At 42.3% G+C, this 20,433-nt stretch overlaps 1 protein-coding gene across 1 annotated transcript in view; it reads right to left on the bottom strand.

The window, feature by feature from the left end:
* The window catches only part of notch3 (notch receptor 3), a 36,712-nt gene extending 19,498 nt beyond the window's left edge, over positions 1–17,214 (bottom strand). Inside the window, exons 1-9 of the mRNA XM_039686053.2 lie at positions 16,909–17,214; positions 15,384–15,450; positions 3,717–3,859; positions 3,302–3,637; positions 2,606–2,728; positions 2,282–2,515; positions 2,040–2,195; positions 1,763–1,948; positions 780–893 (exon numbers count right to left, since the gene is read on the bottom strand). Coding sequence (XP_039541987.2) covers positions 780–893; positions 1,763–1,948; positions 2,040–2,195; positions 2,282–2,515; positions 2,606–2,728; positions 3,302–3,637; positions 3,717–3,859; positions 15,384–15,450; positions 16,909–16,969 — 1,420 coding nt within the window. The 5' untranslated portion in view covers positions 16,970–17,214. The remainder of the gene's footprint in view (positions 1–779; positions 894–1,762; positions 1,949–2,039; positions 2,196–2,281; positions 2,516–2,605; positions 2,729–3,301; positions 3,638–3,716; positions 3,860–15,383; positions 15,451–16,908) is intronic.
* Positions 17,215–20,433: the final 3,219 nt, after the last annotated feature.

The following is a 20,433-nucleotide window of genomic DNA, read 5'->3' as shown; positions in this document are numbered from 1 at the left end:
CATTTATTGTAACTGATATCCAAAATAATCGATATTGAATTGAATCGGAATCAAAATCGAATCGAAAATTGCAAGCTTGTGAATCGAAATCGAATTGTGAAATTTGTGTCAATACCCAGCCCTAGAAAATATGCATTTGTGAGAGGGCAGTGGGATTTAAACACTGACTGATATCCCTTGTCTGGGAAAACGTTCCAATAAATACGAAAGAAATGGCTGGGGGCCCCATGAGAAATGTTCATTTCTGCATCTTTAGAGGGTGTTGTGTTGATTAACAGTGTTATGATGGGATCTATGTTGATGCCTAGGGCAGAAGGTTAGAAGGGGGAGATGCTAGAATTGTTTTCTTCAAGGCCAGTGGCCCTCCCCCTTTCCTTGCACAAACGCTACCGGCTCAATAGCTAAATGGGGGGTGCGGGGTTGTCTGCCCCAGATGTAAATTGCGGACATGGAAAAGAATCTCATTAGCAGGGCTGCTGTTCCCCCCACCACCTCAATGTAGAGAGAGACGGGTGAGACTGCAGTCCCTTCTCTATGAACAAGTTGCGAAGGGGGGGGGGGGGGGGGGGTGCTTGTGTAGAGGGGCCACAATGGTGTCTTTGTTTGGGCACGCAGTTGCATAGCGCTAAAGACTGCACTCTAATGAGTAATTACGCAAAAACTCTATCAGGCTAGGGGGCGAAGCTGAGTCTAACCTGATATTACATGAATTGAAGTGAATCTTGCATACATACTGTTGAGTTGAGTTGGTGATGCTGGGAAAATGACATGTTCCATACCTGGCTGACAGGTGCAGGTGAAGCCATTGACCATGTCTCGGCAGATGCCGTCGTTTACACAGGGGTTGCTCTCGCATTCGTCAACGTCCACCTCGCAGTACTTCCCCTGATAGCCTGAAGGAGAGAAAACACAGTTCCAACCCTCAATGCATTGAAGACAAGTCTCGAACGGCAGTTTCTCACAACACAGGGGCCCACAGACGCATTGAGATGTTCTGCTCCACTGCACCCTACAGCAAGTTCATGTCTCGGAGGAAATGGAGAATTGCTTCGTCTATGCAAACTGAGGCCCCTGCTTTGACTAGAAGCACCACACCCTACTGTCCGCAGGATGCCCTGTGGTCATCTCTCCATTGAGAACACGCATGTTCTATAATCAGCAGAGTGCCGCTCTTGTGTGTCGCCCCATTCAGGTGAAGCAGAGTGTGGGCCGGGGCCAGAGCATTGACGGCGGCATGGAATCAGAAAGAATTGGCCCCTCCACGTGAGCCAGGGCCAAGTTGGCGATGATCAGGAGGGTGGGGAAGAAGAGGTGTCTGTGGAAATGAAAGGGGTACGAGCAGAAGTGGGGGGAGGGGACGAGAGTGCTGGGAAAAAGTTTGCTCTCTCTCTATGAGCGTAGGGCGAAGAACGGAGCACAGAGGGGCCCCATTGTTCCAGTCCATTCCCACCACTCAATATCTCATTATAATTCACTGCACACTCCTCCCCCTCTCTCCCAGATTGCCCAATACACCCCGCTCCCAGCACCGATTTGTATGGCTCCCCAAAAAAACCCAAAGATGCATGTTGCGCAGGATACAAGTTTTACTGAACATGTGAAAGCCCACACTGATCTGTGGTTTCTGCGACTTACCCATGAGGACAGAGTTCTTCTATTTCAATTATATCACCTTATTACATAACAAACCCTCCTCTTCTGAACTTTGCATGTTTTCCAAAGTAGGTCTATATAGAAGCTAAGGTCAAGTGCACTGACATACCAGGCATACAGATGCATGTGAACTCGCCGATGCGGTCCAGGCAGGTGGCGTCGTTCTGGCAGGGCATGGACAGACACTCATTGATATCAATCTCACAGCGAGGGCCGGTGTAGCCCCGTCCACACTGGCACTGGAACGAACCCTCTGTGTTTACACACTTCCCAAAATGCTCGCAGGGGTTGGCACCTGGCACAAGAGAGAAAAAGAGGAGTCAGTTAACATTTACGCTTTCCTGGGAGAGACCGAGAGGGAACCATTCAACATGTTGCGCATTTACCGATAGAACATTCATCCATGTCTTGGTTGCAGGCTCCGCCGACAAAGCCAGCCGGGCAGGTGCAGATGGCACGGCCGTTCAGAGGGTTAGTGTCGCACACGGCCCCCTCGTTACAGGGGTTACTGACACAAGCATCATCCAGATGACAGAGCAGACCTGTAGGGACAGCAGATTCTCACTAATTGGATTGAGGACAACAAGCAAGACCTAAAAACAAGGAGGGATGATAAAGACAGTCGTACCAGTTTTGCCCACCGGGCACTCGCAGAAGAAGGAGGCCACGCGGTCATGACATGTGGCGCCGTTGAAACACACAGCTGTGGCACAGTCATCGATGTTCTCGCTGCAGTCTTCCCCCGTCCAGCCGTTGACACATACACATGTGTGCCCTCCAATGGTGTTGAAGCATGTACCGCCATTGTGACAAGCATTGGGCTGCATGAGACACTCGTTGACATCCTCAGCACAATACTGGCCTACGGACGGAATGACGAGTTATTTTAAGTTATGTGAACTTGAAAGTGAACAGTAAACGTGGGGAGTGGGGAAAAAAAGTGTACATTTACCTGTCCACTCAGGTAGGCACTGACAATTATATGTGTTGACACCATCTACACAGATCCCACCATTCATGCACTTGTGTCCAGGGCAGTCATCCACGTTCTCCTCGCAGTTGTGTCCCCTGAAGCCTGGGCGGAGAAATGAAATACGACACAGGAAGGAAGAAGGGGGGGTAAATGTGGGAATAATAATGCCTGGTCTATTCCTCACTTGCCTAACACACCTAATAACTTTCACTTACTCCTGCTCCACAACCATTGATAAATTGATGAGCAGAGTAAAGTGAGCAGTAAAAAGGTCCAGTGGGTGTTGAGTGTTTACATATTCTCACGGCGGTTCCCACAGCGGCAAAGCCAGGGCCTGACGGAGATCTGCTCTGGAGGGCCATACTCCCTGTCGTGTTTGCTTGTTTTATAATCTCTCACGGTTTCAATGACTTCCTCTCTGGTAAGAGACATTTCCTGCTTGCTCCCCAGAGGGGAGCAGAAAGGCAATAAAGTAAATTCCTGACCAGCAGCCCACGTGCTTTCTCTCTGTTCTGCTCACTCTCTTTCTCTTCTGTATCTTTCTCTCACCCGGTCTGAGCTATTTATAGCAAGCATGAGGTATCACTGCTTGGAAAGTCCAGACGCTTTGGGAAACCCCAATTCCAAGGGTTGGGCAGGAGTATGGGAACATGATAAAGGGTGTGTGTTTTGTACCTGGCAAGCAAGCACATTCGTAGGTGTGGTCACCGGTCTGATGGCAGGTGCCCCCGTTGAGACACTGTGAGGGGGCGCAGGGCTGGGTGGGGACCTCGCACGTGCGTCCACTGTACCCAGCAAGGCATTCGCAACGGAATGAGCCATGGGCGTTCACGCAGATTCCACCATTAAGGCATTTTCCGGGTTTGCGGCACTCATCGACGTCATTGCGGCAGTTTTTTCCCTGATACCCCGGTGGGCACGAGCAGTTGTAGTGATTGTTCCAATTAGTACAACGGGCACCATTGGCACAGGGATTTGTGGCACATGCATCAATCAGGGAACAATCCTGATCTGCAGACACAAGAAGCTTCATTCACAAACAGCCCTAAAATTCCCACAAATTGCACCATGAAGACACCCTCAAGCTTACCTCTGAAACCTCGCTGGCACACACAGGTGTACTGTGGGATTCCATTAGCAACCTGGCTCTTGCAAGCTGCTCCGTTTAGACAAGGCGAGCGATGACATGGGTCCAGATGCTGACAGAGTAAACCAATATAACCAGGCCGGCATCTGTCGAGGGGCACACATTTAGAACATGAGCACCTGAGTGTAAAAGCATTTCAGTGGGATCTCAGAAACTTTGATCAAAAGGCCAGGCCGAGTATCTTTCCAAACTCATGCACAGAAAACATAAATAGTAAATATACCAAGCTTACTGTAAAACAAGGTTAGGGAGCAGGTGATTACCCAACACACACGCACACATGCACACACATGTTGTGTTTCCCATGTTTTATGGGGACTTTCCATAGACTTAATGACTTTTTATACTGTACATGTTAGAGCCAGACCGATATATCGGCAGGCCGATATTATCGGCCGATATTAGGCATTTTCCAAACTATCGGTATCGGCAGTTATAATGGCAGATAAATGAATATTTCAAAAATAAAATAAAAATGGATGAAACACGCTTGAACCATGTCATGCTGGATTGTATAAGTTTGTCCACCAGAGGGCACTCTATACCATCCCGGGCCTGTTGGCAACACTCGTTTATAACGCGCAACACATTCTAGCTAACCACAAAGCTAGCTAATGCCACTATCATCAATGGAATTTAATGAGCTTTGTTAATTAATTAATGAGCTTTGGTTCCTCCACTGTTCTGTTGCGACAATAAAAGAAACCAGTTTCTTTTTAAAATGCATTATCATATTATTTTAATTAAAACCCACCCATAATTAACTACAAATAACTAATGTTAGGGAAATCTGTTAATGTTTTGTTGTGCGTTCCTGAAAAAAATAAAATAAAAAATATCGGCCGATATATCGGAATATTGTATTTTAAAACCAACAAATATTTGTATCGGCCTTCAGAATCCTTTATCGGTCGGGCTCTGGTACATGTACGTTATTTTCCCTAACCCTATCCCTGAACACAGTCCTCATGGAAAACTTTAAACATTTTTAAATTTTCAAAAAAAAAATGTCCCCACAAGATAAATTACTGGTATTACTATTCTTGTAAGGACTTTTGGCCCCCAAAACATGGGGTTTACCAGGAACCTCCCACCCCACACAGAGAAAAACACTAAATTTTATGCTATCCCCCAGATGTTGCATATATGTCCGACTTGACTATAACAGCAGAGCACACTTTGCACATTCTTTGGTATTCCAATACAGAAAGCATGCTTCTCTCCATGCCAGGTTGCATTCCAGGATTATTACTGATTTTCCAATTTCTTCGCTGCATTCACACGGCTGTGAGTCAAAGAACTATCTGTGTTCACCCATGAGACCTTGCAAACCGTATACAGTGTTCCATGTGTTACCTCACAATGGAGACCACTCAAAAGACAGGAGACAACAAAACATAGATGATATGTTGGTAAAGCCACTTTGTGGCAGTTGAATACAGTGTTTTCCGCTCTAATTCTATGCTTTTCAGTACAGGGAGGTTATCTTGATGGACAATTGAGTGGGACCTGAAACTGAACAGGTAAGATAAAATAAACAACTTCTTCCTAAAAAAAAAAAAGCCGTCTCGATCATGGGCTCTGGGGCCTTTGGTAAGCTAGGCATGAGAAGCCAGTGTGTGTTGGGTTGTGTAACCCTACACCCACACAGGGAGCCCCGCCACAGGATGAACTCCCACATCAAAAAGACCGTTTGAAGCTGATGACAAGCACTGGGATGGTCTGTTCTCTGTGTGTCCCCCCCTCAGGCCCGCTCTCTGTTTCCACTGTAAAACAACCCCTGGGCAGTGACAACAATGGCTTTTCCTCCTTTTTCTGTTATAGGATGACCACTTTTTACACTGAGCTATCTGTCCCTTTGTTTTTTCTTCTTCTTTTGTGGCTGGTGTCTCCTCCCCCACCCAAATTTGAAGCAGTTTCTTTCTGACCTTGGAGAGGGTCTTTAAAAAAGCGCTTGGCATATAGGGGGTGCTGTTTTTGACTTCTGCTGGACCACAGAGGGAGCCTGCTAGCCTTTCATGATCTATACTTTCCATTCTACCATTTCGTCAAATTTAGAGATTATTCAAACTCTGGTGAAAACTGTTTTTTACCCAGCAAGACAATAGAGGATGACGCCACAGTGTTCTGCTCATTGGAAGACACACCTACAGAAATGTTGCATATGGGAGTAATAAAATATTCTGGAACTGGACCCAAAAAACATACATAAGGGAGCCAAGACTAAGTTGCTGGCATCAAAAATCCCAAGTCTTATGATTAACGAGACTTACATCTGATACATACCGGATATGTTAAGGCTAAAATTTCAATGCTTGACGGAGAAGAAGAAGAGGAAAATGTTAACTCTCTTCACTTGCTCAGTTCCTTGGTGAAGTCTGCATATTAATAACAATACTGTTGACTTAACAACACGAGAGTGTATTTGCTGGCCATGGTTGGTTGTTTTTGATCATAAAGTCTGAAAATTTGAAGCAAAGAGGCCAACTGGACCAAACCTAGTGGTGACTATCAAAACCAAAATGATTCATGCCTGTTATTACAATTTTTCCAATACAGCTGGCTTCGTGAAATGCCGTAAGTTGAGACTGTGTGTCTGTGGGGAGTTTCTTCTCAACTCTAAATGCAAAACAAGGAGGAAACAGATCAGCAATAAGTAAGAAACAATTCTTCATGAATACCCAGGGCTACTCCTCCATCTCCTGAAGCCCCCAATGCGGCACACTGATTTTCCCTATGAACCCTTCGCATGCTGGGAGGTCAAATGTCAGAGGTCGGCAGTCTGATTGTGATGATAATGTCAGGCAGTGCAGTGGGGGCAGGTTGGGGGTGTCTGGTAGGGAAAGAATGTTTTTTGGAGGGTGGGATGGGGGAAAGAGTCCGGTACGGAGAGTCATGTCCTGTCATATTTCCTGTAATCCCTTGTCTCCTGCTCTGAAAACACTCACACTCTTTCTGAATCCCAGATCCCTGTTGCTGTGGCAACCTCACAGACGACCGAGCAAGCCTGACACCCCCCAAATCACCCCCTACCCTTCATCCCCTTGGCTATTTGTCATGGCTTGGCTGGGTTTATTTAGAGGCAAATTAACTATGTCTGGAATCTTTGGGGTAAAAAAAAAATGCGGCACAAAAAGAGTTGAGGAGAACCGCATCAAGGTTCAACTAGCATGCAGTCTGGCACTCAAGCCCTTATAAAAATGGCCATTCTGTATGATAGGCCTTTGAAGAATGCAGAGACGGCCTACTTTACAACCTGTTGTTTGCCTGTCTTTGGCTCTACGAAGCAGTTTCGAGTGCATGTGTTCATGAGCAGTAAGGAATTTGTGGTACTGGGGTACATCTAACTTAGCAATTTTTACATTTACAAAAATAGTGGTCAGCAAATAGTTAAACAAAAGAGATTTTTTTTGGACCAATCACAATGGCCAGGATGACTGAGGAATTGCTTGTGGGATTTCAAAGAGTTACTGGACTATGAGGAATTGTGGATGTGTTGACAAGAGCTATTTCCAAACACAAAGAGAGGGAGCCTCTGGCCTTACAAAACATGATAACATGCATGCGTGTGTGAGTTTTGGAAAGCATTCCCTCTGTGTGCTGGAGTTTCATCCTTATTGCATTGTGAAAACCTTGGTGAAAGTGTGTGAGAATGTGTAGATATTGGTCAAGTAGCAGCAGGGGGAGGTTAGGATATTTGTCCTCACAGTGTTCTGCAGCCAAAACACACATTCTTTTGTCTAGGCCTTGGCTGTGCCTATCATTCATCCGAAAACATACAGCCAAGAGTCCTATCAGAGCTTTCACAGTGAAAAAAAAAATAACTCATTGTAAAGGGCATTCAATCTGGCAAGAACTCCACTGTGAGAGAGAATTTTCTACAAAGAAGATTTTGGACAATTTTGAGCGTTGTACGGATGGAAATTGGTCGTTTTGGTGTAAGCCAGGTGTGGGATGTTACTCAGCATGACCGTTGATTTAAAATGTACCAAGAGTAGACTCTAAGGCCCCTAAGGAATAGAGTAGACATGGGTGAGATAGGAAGAGGGCAGAAACAGTAATCCTCCAATGTCACAACATCACTGATGGCTCACGCCAGCTGCAAATAGCACCAAACAACTGTTCACATCTGTCAGCACTGCTTTGGCTTTCCGCTTCTCTCTGCTTCTTTAAAGGATTACACCCAAAACAATGGCACAATTCGGTCTGTGAATCTCCAAACAGATGTGCACACACACACACACACACAAATGCAAGCTGTTAGATCACATGCACAAGCATAATGTTGGCAGTTGGACAGGTTAACAATTAAGCAATGACTCTTGATGCAGTCAAACACCACCACAAATACCTCACATGCACACTTAAACACGCTGTGTGACTTACAATTTCCTCTCCTAGGATGCTGAGAAACCACAAGACATATCAGACTGAGAAAACAATGGAAAGGGCTTTATTCATGTATACATATAGTATAGGGGTACGTGTACCTATGGACCATATCACAAGAATTACATGGGAGATGGGACCTAACAGCATTTTGGACTCTCAAGGTGTAACTTGCATGTATACAGGGGCTTTTTGGATGCTGCCGGAATGATTTATGTGTGTGAAGCTCGGCATCTCTGCTCACTTTTGAAACTCAATGCCGTATTTCCTGAACTCAGGGGTCATTGTGGCAGTGTCACCTGACACTATTCTCTTTAGCACAATACCATACAATCATCTAAGGTCATAGTACCTGTGGAAGAGAAGCACAAACACACCACGTCTCTCTGAAAGTGCTTCATCTGGTCAGTCATGGTCCAGGAAGCACCAAGCATGAGAGAGTTCCCAACAGAATTTCAATCTCCAAGGTACTTGAAGCCATCCTTCCCACCCTGAGGTGAAAGACAATTACCAAGCACTTCTCACGGCCAACTCTTTCCTTAGTAGGAAGTCAGTTGAGTGTAGGTCACCTGCTATTAATGTCACTGAAACTAAACCCGGTTTTGTTTGCTTTGAAAACTGATGAAGCAACTTTCGGGTATCGAAATTCCAAAAGTCCCCTGAAAAATGTCTGTGGCGGGGTTTGGCATATAGCTGCTCCATTCCTTTGTAAAGAGCCCACACCAACACCACACTGCCAACTAGAGCCTTACCCCTCCCCCAACTGCCCCCTCCCAGTTCCCCATCTTCTCAAAGAGGAACCAAAGTGGGGGTAGGGCAGCATTTTGTGGGCCAAATAAAAGAGCTAAAGTAGTCAGAACCCTATTGTTTGGAGACGGGGGAGCAGTGGCCCAAACAGCCAGGCTTTCAGGCCTGTGCTCAAACGAACCAACAGGCCTCTGCTGTAGCCTGGCAACAGTAACCCATAGCTGAGGAGAGAGCTGAAAGAGTGGGGGTTTGTGAGGGCAGAACTTTCACAGGAACTGAACCTTCCATATAAACTTTCTATTATCACTGAAAGTAGAGAATTTCAAAAATTTGAATAATTTCTTTTCCAATTTTCATGTGGATCATATGGATTTGAACCAATTCTCCTGCTGCATTGCATTGGCCACATAATTATTAAACTGTGAGATTATTAAAAATAAACTGACGGGAAGTAGACTAAAACAAAAATATGGTCCTTCAAGACTCAACACAGATCTTATAAAACTATAAGTTCACACAAACACTACTCTAGGGCAAAATATGTTCATCAAACATTTGGTGTATACATTTATGTCAATGCTCACAAAAGAAAAAAAAAATACAGAATTTCTGGTATTGCTAACAAGCCAACCACAACCGCATTGCATGCACCCCAGACTCGAGGTCTTCCAAAGCATTCTTTGGTGTACTTCACCACAAAACCCCACCCCAGCACCTAAACCGATCCAGATCTCTTGGAACTCAAAGAGAAGCAGACTTTTCTTACCGATTATGCCGATCTAAAGACGTGACGTGATTCGACAATCTGAGAAATGGAAGACATTTTGCATTCCACAACCGCAAAACTAAATCTCTACATAACTCCAAAATTACTTTTAGCTATTACCTTGTGTGTCCTCTAATATGCATTAAGCAAATAAGAAGTTTACAATCCCCCATTTTGTGCATCAAGTAAGTACATCCTGTAAAATGCTGCCAACCACTCTAATCTATCTCATAAATCACGAAATATGCTGATAGCTAGTTGGGATGAAAACTCCCAGTTCATCTCTACATCATATTTAGAAACATTTTGGAAAGCTTTAATCAGAAAACAGCTTCAGAGTGTCTGATAAGAGTGGGAGAGAACACTCAGGTAGAGGCCAAAGAATGCCTCTTATCTCCAACTCGGTCACCCGTAAACTTCTCAGATCCTTGGTCTTATCTTCCACATCAATAAACACACAAACAAACTAAAACTTTCCTCCTTAGATTATCAATTATGCCTACTTCTGCAGTACATTGTGTGAGTGAATGATTGTCTCAGATGTTTGAATCCAGGATTCATGGGTGGTTAAATTGATTATGTCTCTGTACCCCAGTAGGTGAACCATTCTCTCTGAAGGGTCAAATAAGGAGTTAGAAAAAGAGAGAGGGCAAGAGCACATCATAAGCTGTCCTCTGCTGTCTTGATAGACAGGATGTGAGTAAAGTAGAGGGGTCAGGAGTCAGCACTTCCTGTGACAGGGCCTGGGAACAAGGACTCCCTGCTTGCGGCATCAAACCATATAGACCTTAGTCACTTCATTCACCCTACAGTCAAACCCAATTACACTCCAACCCCATCAAATCAGTAGGGTTCTCTTCTCAATCTGGTTCCTTTCAAGTCGATGTCTAAATCTATTCCGCAAACAGACATTACCTTACACATAATTTTGACAGTTTTGCTCAAAACATCCTGAATAGGCTAGAGGTAACGGCGGCAATGAAGGCAGTGGCGGCAGAGCAGGAATCTTACAAAGCATTCCACACTAATCCACTATATATTAAGGGAAAGCAACTTTATCTCTTGAGTGCCAAACTCAATATAAACAAACAGTGTTCCAGCCTTTGCGATATAAACATAACTATCGGTATACACGGTTCTACAAATAAATCAACAGAGGCCTTGGATATCAACTGTAGTTGTTAATCATTCCCTTTTGTAAAACTTTTTGCACAATCCAGTTGTTAGTTCACAGAAGGCCTGTGATAGCAGAGCCTACTTCATGTCTAACTATCCTCATACATCATGTCTTAAGAGGCAGAGAGCTTCCATGGGTCAGTAAAATGCAACACTCACAATTTATAGACTCACTCCGCAACTGGGGTCAAGGCGACACCATCAATAACGGACAGAGCCCCACTGTAACCACATCCTTTTTCAGCAAATGAGTGGGGAAAACGCAAACATTGATGTCTCTTTTCTCTGCTCTGTGGCTCACACACTTTCATCTCCACTGTTTGTTCCCATAGAGTGACAGTGGCCTGGGTTTGCTGAGCCTGCAGAGACAATGGAAAACCTCCACATCACTTCGCTGCGTGTGTGTGAGCATGTGTTAGGAGGCCCGTGGGCCGCCGGCTCCTCTCCTCCATAGGCCCGTCTGTCTCGGCATGGGGCGGCAGGCCGCTCAATGGCAGCACCTGGCCCTCCGCTCCCCCTTTGTAAGGGTCTGACTTCACTGGATTACCATCACAACATCCACCAGCTGTCCCTCCACACCCCATCACAACCCCCTCTCCAACACACATCCCCACCCCCGCCTTATTCTTCCAGCTGGACCCTCTCTCTGAATGACACACTCGCAATCTGCCTAATTATCTCTTTGCTTCAGTCGAGACTATCCCACACCGTGGTTGCACTTGCTTGCATGCTCTCCACCCTGGGGGGGATGAGATTAGAGGCACGATGACACTTTAACAGAGCTTCCTGACTCTTCACCTTCAGTGACATTCCTGGACTCTTCACAACAAGTGCGCTGTCGTTACATGCCTTGCATTTCCTATAGAAGAGGGATTGAAAGAGCGACCGACCATAGCAGGACCAGAATTTAAGAACCAGATTCACAGACCAGTATCTCTTGTATACTCCAAACTTCATCCTTGGTGTCACCACCATCGAGTTTGGCAAATACATAAACAAATTGTACAGGGATTATATGATATGCTTTACATATCTTGGGGCGGCAGTGGCTCAGTGGTACATGTAGGTTGTCTACAAATCCGGAAGGTTGGTGGTTCAATCCCCGGTTCCACCTGACCAAGTGTCGAGGTGTCCATGAGCAAGACACCTAACCCTAGCTGCTACCGACGAGCCTGATGGCGCCTTGCATGGCCATTGGGTCTGTGAAGCGTTATATAAATGCAGTCCATTTACCATTTACCTTCTGTACCTTCCAGATGTTAACTCTCCAGCTCATAAAAGTAGCCCAAGAAGCATTGGACTGTGGCCCATTGTAAAGAAGCACTCATTGGAGAGAGTTAGAGAAGGATTACTCCTGTAATCTGTCATGGACTGCACCAGCCACTGAAGCTCTCGGCGCAGGGGACCATGAAATGACATAGGATACAAACAAGTACTAGGGCTCAGTATGTCTAAACCAGACACTAGTTAAACAACAGTCAACATAATTGAGCTGGTGACAATTACAGTCCTAAGGGGCATATTCGCATAATATTACAGTCACTAGAGAGCTCTAACAACAAGGATCCTAAACTAAATAGGACAATTAACTTCCTCCAGGCACAGAAGCTCTCGTGGTAAGGAAGGAAAACATCATGGGGAGGAACAGGTGGAAGATTTGTTGCCAAGGTTTTTCTCAGAGACCAGATTTCAACACAGCTTGGTGTTCTTGTGAAACTCTGCGGTCCCAACCAGTACTCCTTACTACGTCTAGTTCAACCTTTGCCTCTGTTTGCTAAAGGTGCCATTATCCACTCGTTTCTCTGTTGTTCTCTTACTCTCATATGCCCTTTCTTCTCTAGTCCTCCTCCTTCTACTCTCTCTGGTCTCTCCAGCGGTGCTGGGTTACAGGTTGGTATCTGGAGGAATAAAGGTCCCTTTCTGTTGTTTTAGATCTCTGATTTCATCAGGATCTCCAGGGAGGGGGTTGGAGTGGGTCTACTGTCCCCATAGCTTAAGGACTGGTCGGACCACTCTCTTGTGGCTGGCCATTCCAGATGGTTGTGTTACTGGGCTGTATGGCATGACATTTACAGTCCTCTTTAAAAAAAAAAGAAATACTTTTCACTTGAAAAATAGTACCACCTGCTGACACAAACGCAATAGATTGTGAGTGAACTGCTCTTCACACACATACAATAACACTAAACTCTTAAAAAAAATATAAAATGTGTCATAACTGTCAACAAAATGTCTAGTTTAAAACAAAAAAACTGTGTAGATGGGTAGAGCAAGAATGACAACAGAACAAAGCACTATTTAACATCATTACACATTTACTAACACGCTGTGTTAATAACTTAGCCTGAGGTGTGCTGGGTAATGATTAATACGGAGACACTGACACAAAAGGCATTTTAGTGCCACCTTGCCATATTTATCTAATTCCAGAGTTTTATGAGAATTATAAATACACACCAAGTTTCAAGAAACAAATGAATTGGTAAAGGCTTCGGCGTACCTCAACAATCATCAATCAGTTAGGACATACTGTAACTCCCAGTTTGCTCACCCATATCCAACCACCCTTTGGTGTGAGTTTGCATTGAAATATCAGGTTTAAAGTACAATGAGGCTTCATCCAGGTTACCTGGCCAGTGGGCAGGCAATAACTACTTGCCTAAGGGTGTGAGATTCTTTGGTTAATGGTGGAGTGATTGAAGTAGGTTGATTATTCCCTTGAGGGCACACAACAAGAGCACCTTACAGATATTTAAATAACCAAATTATTCTTTCAAGCTACATAAATGATAATAAGTTAGTGCAGTGGGGGCAGTTTTACTTGGTTGTGTTATATTTGTTTTAAGGAAAGGTAGAGGAGTGAACAAATACCATTAAGTAATAAACATCACTGAAGAAGATAATGCAAAGTTTCATTTTCAGATAAAGAATGACCCGCCCCCCCCCAACCCACCCCGCTTCTTACAACCAATGATTTGTAGAGATACACATACAAAACAAAAGTATTGATTTTTAGTTTAACACCCAATTGATTTGGCCGTCACATAAAATCAATGAGAGTGGTTCCCACGTACCAGTGCCTCCTGGGAAAAAAAACAAAACACTAATCACCATGAATGGAAGCTCGAGTGCACAGACACAGTTTTCCAAATCAGGCGGGAAACATAAAACAACAGCCCCAGGCTTTCATGTGATAACAATCACTTTGTATTAGCATAAACAATGAAGACAGCCTGTGTGAAGGAACGCTACGTATTTTGGAAAACTACTTGGCATGAGCAAAAACAGCTCCCATAGATTCACTATCAGAAGTTCAATCATATATTTTATGTGACTGATATCTTGTGGACAGGTGTAGAAAGCATTTATTGTTAGCACAAATTGATAGGGTCCAACTTGAATTAAAGGATTAGTTCACTTTTAAAAAACTTTTGCTGATAATTTACTGACCCCCATGTCATCCAAGAAGTCCATGTCTTTCGATGAAAACATTCCAGGATTTTTCTCCGTATAATGGACTTCAATGGGAACCAAACGGTTCAAGGTCCAAAAGACAGTTTCAGTGCAAACTGTTCAAAATGCTTTAAACAATTCCAGACGATGAATACGGGTCTGATCTAGCGAAACGATCGCTCATTTAAAACATAAAAAAACAAAGTTTAAGTTTTATAAGCTCAAATGCTTGCCTTGCTCTGTTCTGTGATGCGCGTTCGTGACTCTCCTGTTCAAACTGGTTCATCAATTTTTCGAGTCATTTGGTTCATTCAACGAACGAAATGAACGAATTGACTTGGAAAAAGATTCGTTCATTTTGATGAACGAGTTCGAACAGGAGAGTCACGAACGCTCATCACAGAACAGAGCAAGGCGAGCATTTGTGCTTATAAAACTTAAACGTTGTTATTTATGTTTGAAATGAGCGATCGTTTCGCTTGATAAGACCCTTATTCATCGTCTGGAATCGTTTAAAGTCCTTTGAACAGTTTGGAGTTTGTACTGAAACTGTCTTTTGGATCTTGAACCGTTTGGTTCCCAATTAAGTGCATTATATGGAGAAAAATCCTGAAATGTTTTCATCAAAAACCGACTGAAGAAAGAAAGACATGGACATCTTGGATAAAATGGGGGTGAGTAAATTGTCAGCAAAAGTTTTTTTTAAAAGTGAACTACTCCTTTAACTGGGAGTCATAGAATCTATCTAGATTATTTTCCTTAGTAAAACTCATAGGACAGACCAAAAACACACCGCTTACATGTACAAGACAATACAACATTTCTCTGTGTTTTGCTACACTCCAGTTCCCTTTTCCACACTGTGCCATAGTGATTGAAACTATGCAAAACTGATAACCAAGGCTGAATAACAGCAATAGCCAATAATGTCATCCAGAACCACCTGTTTAGAACAGTCAACACACCACTGAGGATGTTATGCATTTATCAATCAATTTTGAGTTTCAACTAAACTTAAAAACAATAGTGTATCGAACAAAATTGTATTTGCAATATAAAAATGGCAACTGTAAGCTTACAAGCATCTTGAATCGACACACATTCCTCCATTTTCGCACGGCCTGTATGTCTCCACGCAGCGCGATCCTGTGGAAAGAGAGGGCACAATGAGGCAGAGACTACTTCAAATTCAACCATAAAAGCAAAAAATAATCAACAACCTTGAAATATGACATATTCCATTTCATTTTTTTTTTTAAATTGAAACACATACAACAGGCATATTACAGACGGCCCCTCGTTAGCTGTAGGTTTATTTACTCTTTGGTAAATAATATACATTGAGTCTTATCTATGAGAGTGCCGCGAGATAACATCCAGATTATTTCACTCTCTCCCGCTTTGTTCGAATCGAATAACAATAGAATTTAGCACGTGAACTCTTATCGAATACGAAAAGCGATATGAGGCGTATTGTTTCCGATAATACTTCGTTAAAGTACTATTATCGATATATTAGCTATGATGTATCCTATTGGTAACTAGCTGTTATCTTGCCGAAAGACAAGCGCATGCATCTGTTGTAGTCTCTTTCATTCCAGAATTTGCATTTTATTTTATTTTATGTGTATCTACTTTACGTATATCGACTAACCGAATGAACTCACAAGAACAAGATAAAATGGTATTCCAACTCAAGCAAACAAAGGTAGCAGAATTTTCTGGTAAGAAACTGGATAAAACAAAGTTTTTATTTATTTATTTATTTTGCTCATCACCTTCATGAAAAAATATATATAATTGAATAATTGTTATTTGTAAAGATCGTAAACAAAAAAGCACAAGTTTCAAGTAGACGAGAACTTACACAAAACTCAACAAGCATATTTTCCTTCAAGTCTTTTTGACCAAATCAGTTACGTAAAATATAAAATTCAGATATAATCTACTGCAGTGATTTAACAGTAGGCTATACCTTGATGACAATCTCAATTACTATGCACGTTGCTTATCACCAGTGCAGCGAAGCGGACATTCACTGTTATTTTCTCACGGTTCGCTATTCAGACAAGGATACAGACCAAACTAACGCAATGCCCTCTAAAATGACTTATATTGTGTAGTAGAAGAACTAAACTTGTAAAAGTTACACGACAACAAGCAATTTAGCCAATGCAACATTCATCACCAACAAAGAGAAAGTCCTCGTGTGGTCTGAACTCTTTAAATCCCATCATCATTGAATACTCGTGCATAATGTTCTGCAATGATCTTCACAACAATTCGGCGCGTAACGTTACTAGAAAGTGCAATATCGCAAAATCTTAATTTTTTGCATTGAAATTTATTCCGAACCAGTGTTGGACTGAAACAAAAACGTAACGTTATATGAGATCTATCAATTATAGCACATCCTGCATCAAACATCTGTGAGCAAAGCAGCAAATGATTCTGAACCTCATATATGAAAATGAATAAATCTAAGACAGCAGATCGGTTTGTTTTAAGTTCTTTCGTCGATTCTAATGTAACAGGTTATGCGTCCACACATGTCCTAAAACACTGCCCTTACAAAAAAAGGGAGAAAATAATCAGTCATCCTACCTTCGCTAATTTGGACAAGATATAAAATTGACAGAAATATCCAAAGACTGTTATTCCCCATTTCTGTGGAAACTCGATCCTACTCCTTTTTTGAAATGTTAGCAATAATACATCCTTTAAAAAATGACACGGTGATTGAAGTTCCAAGGAATCACATTAAGATGAAGCAGCGTCATAAAGTTAACTGGAGTGAATTTCATAGAAATTGAGCGTTTTCGATATAGTCCAATTCCGTATTTCCCTCTGCAGCTCGGACTCGGCTGCCGTGCGTCTCGATACACACCTCCAGGAACTTTTGAAAAAGTTTCTCCACTTCACTCACTTCGAATCAGAGTCCACCGCCAGGCTTTGTATCACTCCGCCCCCATCCCAAGCGATCCCAAGCCTCCGCTCACTCAAGTGTGTTGTTCGCCCTTCCGCCGGAATAAATAGCGCGGATTCGTCAAACTTAAAGGCTTCGAGATGAACCTGAATGTCTTCCCTCCGAAAAATAAGTATGTAGAAGTTTAAAACTTAAACGATATTTAAAAGAAACGGTCGTTCTTGGTATATCACACACAACTACAGGTTAACTAATTCAATTATAAAAGGTAAGGTGCATTAAACACCGTTGTGATGCTAGTAACGTTAAACGTTAAGGAGGAGGGACAAAATAGGGAACACGATTTCATTCCTTATTAATAACCACAATCAGCCTAAACTGCCCAGTATAATGTTAAAGTATAACACTTTAAGAAACAGAAATAACAAAATAAACGGTGGCTTTAAGAAATAATAGCCTGGCAAGGCAACCATGCTAATGAGAGCTAATCAGACTCACAGCTAAGCATATAGCAACAGTCTAACCTTACAAAACGAATCAAGTTCAGCATGAAACAAAAATATTTTTTTTATATGTTTTATTAGTTCTGGAGATTTGGTAATCTGCCTATTTGATTCACCATTGTAGTCTCCCATATAGGGCAACGTGTGTTGTTTGTGTGTAACTTGCTCTTGATTTTGGGCTAAAGAATATGAATTGTGTTAGATGGAAATGAGAGCAGACGTGGCCCTCCCTCATTTCTCGCAAAGCAGCATGGATGTTCAGTGAAGCTTCTTCAGTACACCCTGCCCTGGTGTACTCATTTTCTGCAACATATAGAGACTCAGTTGTTCTGTGGCACATAGCAGAGCTGGTTGCTTATAGAGACAATGGCAGTCATTTGAATGAGAAAAGGGGTACTGCATTATGACACAGTTTCTCTCTGCAGGGGGTGCAGGAGGGGGGAGGTGGCAAAACACTAACATTTAGGGATGTGGTTTGTCCCCCATCTATCATTGAATAAATTAGTGCAAGCAATGTGGATGGAATCTAACAAGCTCACAACAAAAGTTTGTTTGAAAGAATGACATCCTTTTGGGTTGTGCAGAAAGTTAGTTTGGCCTAGAACTGCAAAACTCAATTCAGAGATTCATACAATGATTGTTTTTTCTGAATCCTCCAGCAAAGACATTTAGCCTAAAATCATAACAGTTGTGGTAATTATTATGTCATGTCTGTATACTTGTAGTTCAGCACCATATCAGGTACTGGCCTATATTAGTTGTTTATTTATTTATCAGTGTTGGTTGATATTGGATATAGCTGTGCTGCATGCCATGCGTGTTTCCCACATAGAATAAGATTTGCTATAATCTCACGCTCAATTGAAGTAAATCTTTAAAAAAAACACCTATAATTTAATATTAAATGTGACCTTTGTCAAATCTGAGAGTGTATTATATTTAATTGGATTTTCAATTAATCATAATATTTAAAATTGTCGGTTTATTAACTGTCAGCTAGAGTTTTGATATTGGTGGACCTGTAATGGCCAAGAAATAGATATATGACTATGCTGTATATCATATACAATTTGTCTTCAAACAGAGAAATTGGATTCTTTAATTGCATCAATTCACTAGAAACCATAACTTTAGAAACCATAACTTTTCTAAGGACAAATGCTAGCCTTGTAATATATTGTGAGGCGCGTTTGCAACGTCACGTAATACGTAATTACGTTCAAAAGGTCACGGGCGACGTAGCCGGAAGTACAGAATCCAACATCGTTGTTTTACCTTTTAATTCCTTTTTTGTAAACGGCGTTTGAGTTATTTTTCACGTTCAACCTATGCGTTCAACTTGTAAACACTCTGACTCTGTACTTCTGGCTACGTCGCCCGTGACCTTTTGAACGTAATTACGTATTACGTGACGTTGCAAACGCGCCTCACAGAATGGAGAAAGGCTAGCATTTGTCCTTAGAAAAGTTACATTTTTGGAATAAGCTTTGAAATAACCGATCGTTTCGCATGATAAGACCCTTATTCATCGTCTGGTGTCGTTTAAAGACATTTGAAGCTGCATCTGAAACTGTTATTAACTGTCGTTTGGACCTTGAACCGTTTGGTTCCCATTGAAGTCCATTATAAGGAGAAAAATCCTGGAATGTTTTCATCAAAAACCTTAATTTCTTTTCGACTGAGGAAAGAAAGACATGGACATCTTGGATGACATGGGGGTGAGTAAATTATCAGCAAAAGTCTTTTCAAAAGTGAACTAATCCTTTAATAGATGCTCAAAATGTTTACACATTGCACCTTTAATTCATTCAAATTGGTTTTCATCACTTTTCACTCAACTATTTTTAATCAAACACTCTCCTAGTGTATTTATATTCCTTTGAGTGTGCACTTCAGATTATCAGGGCTCTCTTCTGGTTTCGCTAGATAATTGGAGAATGTTAAGCAACAGTTGTCTGATGTAGCTTCTTCTTTTCCGAGATGTCATTTTGAATGCTGGAGTACAAACAGGAGGCGTTGTTTTGGGACGCTGTTTTGTTTATTGTTTTGTTGTGTGCGAGGTTAATTCATGCACACGCTGTAGTGAAGGGGAGGCAATATTTTTTGTCTGTCTGTCACACTGCGGTTACGGCTGGCAGATGATTTGGCAAAGATCCATATTATGGCTCTGTTGTTACAGTGCTCTGATGACAGAGAGAGAGGGGAATCTGAGTTCGTTTCAGTTCAAATACGAGAGAAAAACATGATGGTTAATGGTTTTCTAGAGCAGCAGTGAAAATTTGTTTAAGGAACCTGTTGAAGCACATTACACCGTTAAATTTCAAAGCATTGTGTTTATCAGATGACAATCTTTAGTCTCATTAAGCTTGGCATGAAATGTTTCATATGTGCACCTCAGGCAATTAAAGTGTTAAGATTATAATAAAACATGAGTTTTAAAGAGGATTTTAAAAAAAAGAGCATTTTGTATTTAACGTTTTGAGAAAATTATTGTTATATGACACTACATTTTATGTGTTGATTTATGTGTGAAACTGCAGAGGTTTGTATGTTTTTAGAAACTCAAGTGAAAATGAAGGGAAAGAAAGGTGATGAGATTCTCGCAGAGCTCTGAGGGGTTCCAACATCAGACAAACAACTAGGTGACGGACGCTGGGATTTACTGCCCCGTTTACTGCTGGGGAAGGTAAAACATTCAGC

Source organism: Pimephales promelas, chromosome 3, assembly GCF_988280905.1.
Source record: "Pimephales promelas chromosome 3, fPimPro1.hap1.1, whole genome shotgun sequence".
Taxonomy (NCBI): domain Eukaryota; kingdom Metazoa; phylum Chordata; class Actinopteri; order Cypriniformes; family Leuciscidae; genus Pimephales; species Pimephales promelas.
This window is presented reverse-complemented; position numbering and strand designations above follow the sequence as displayed.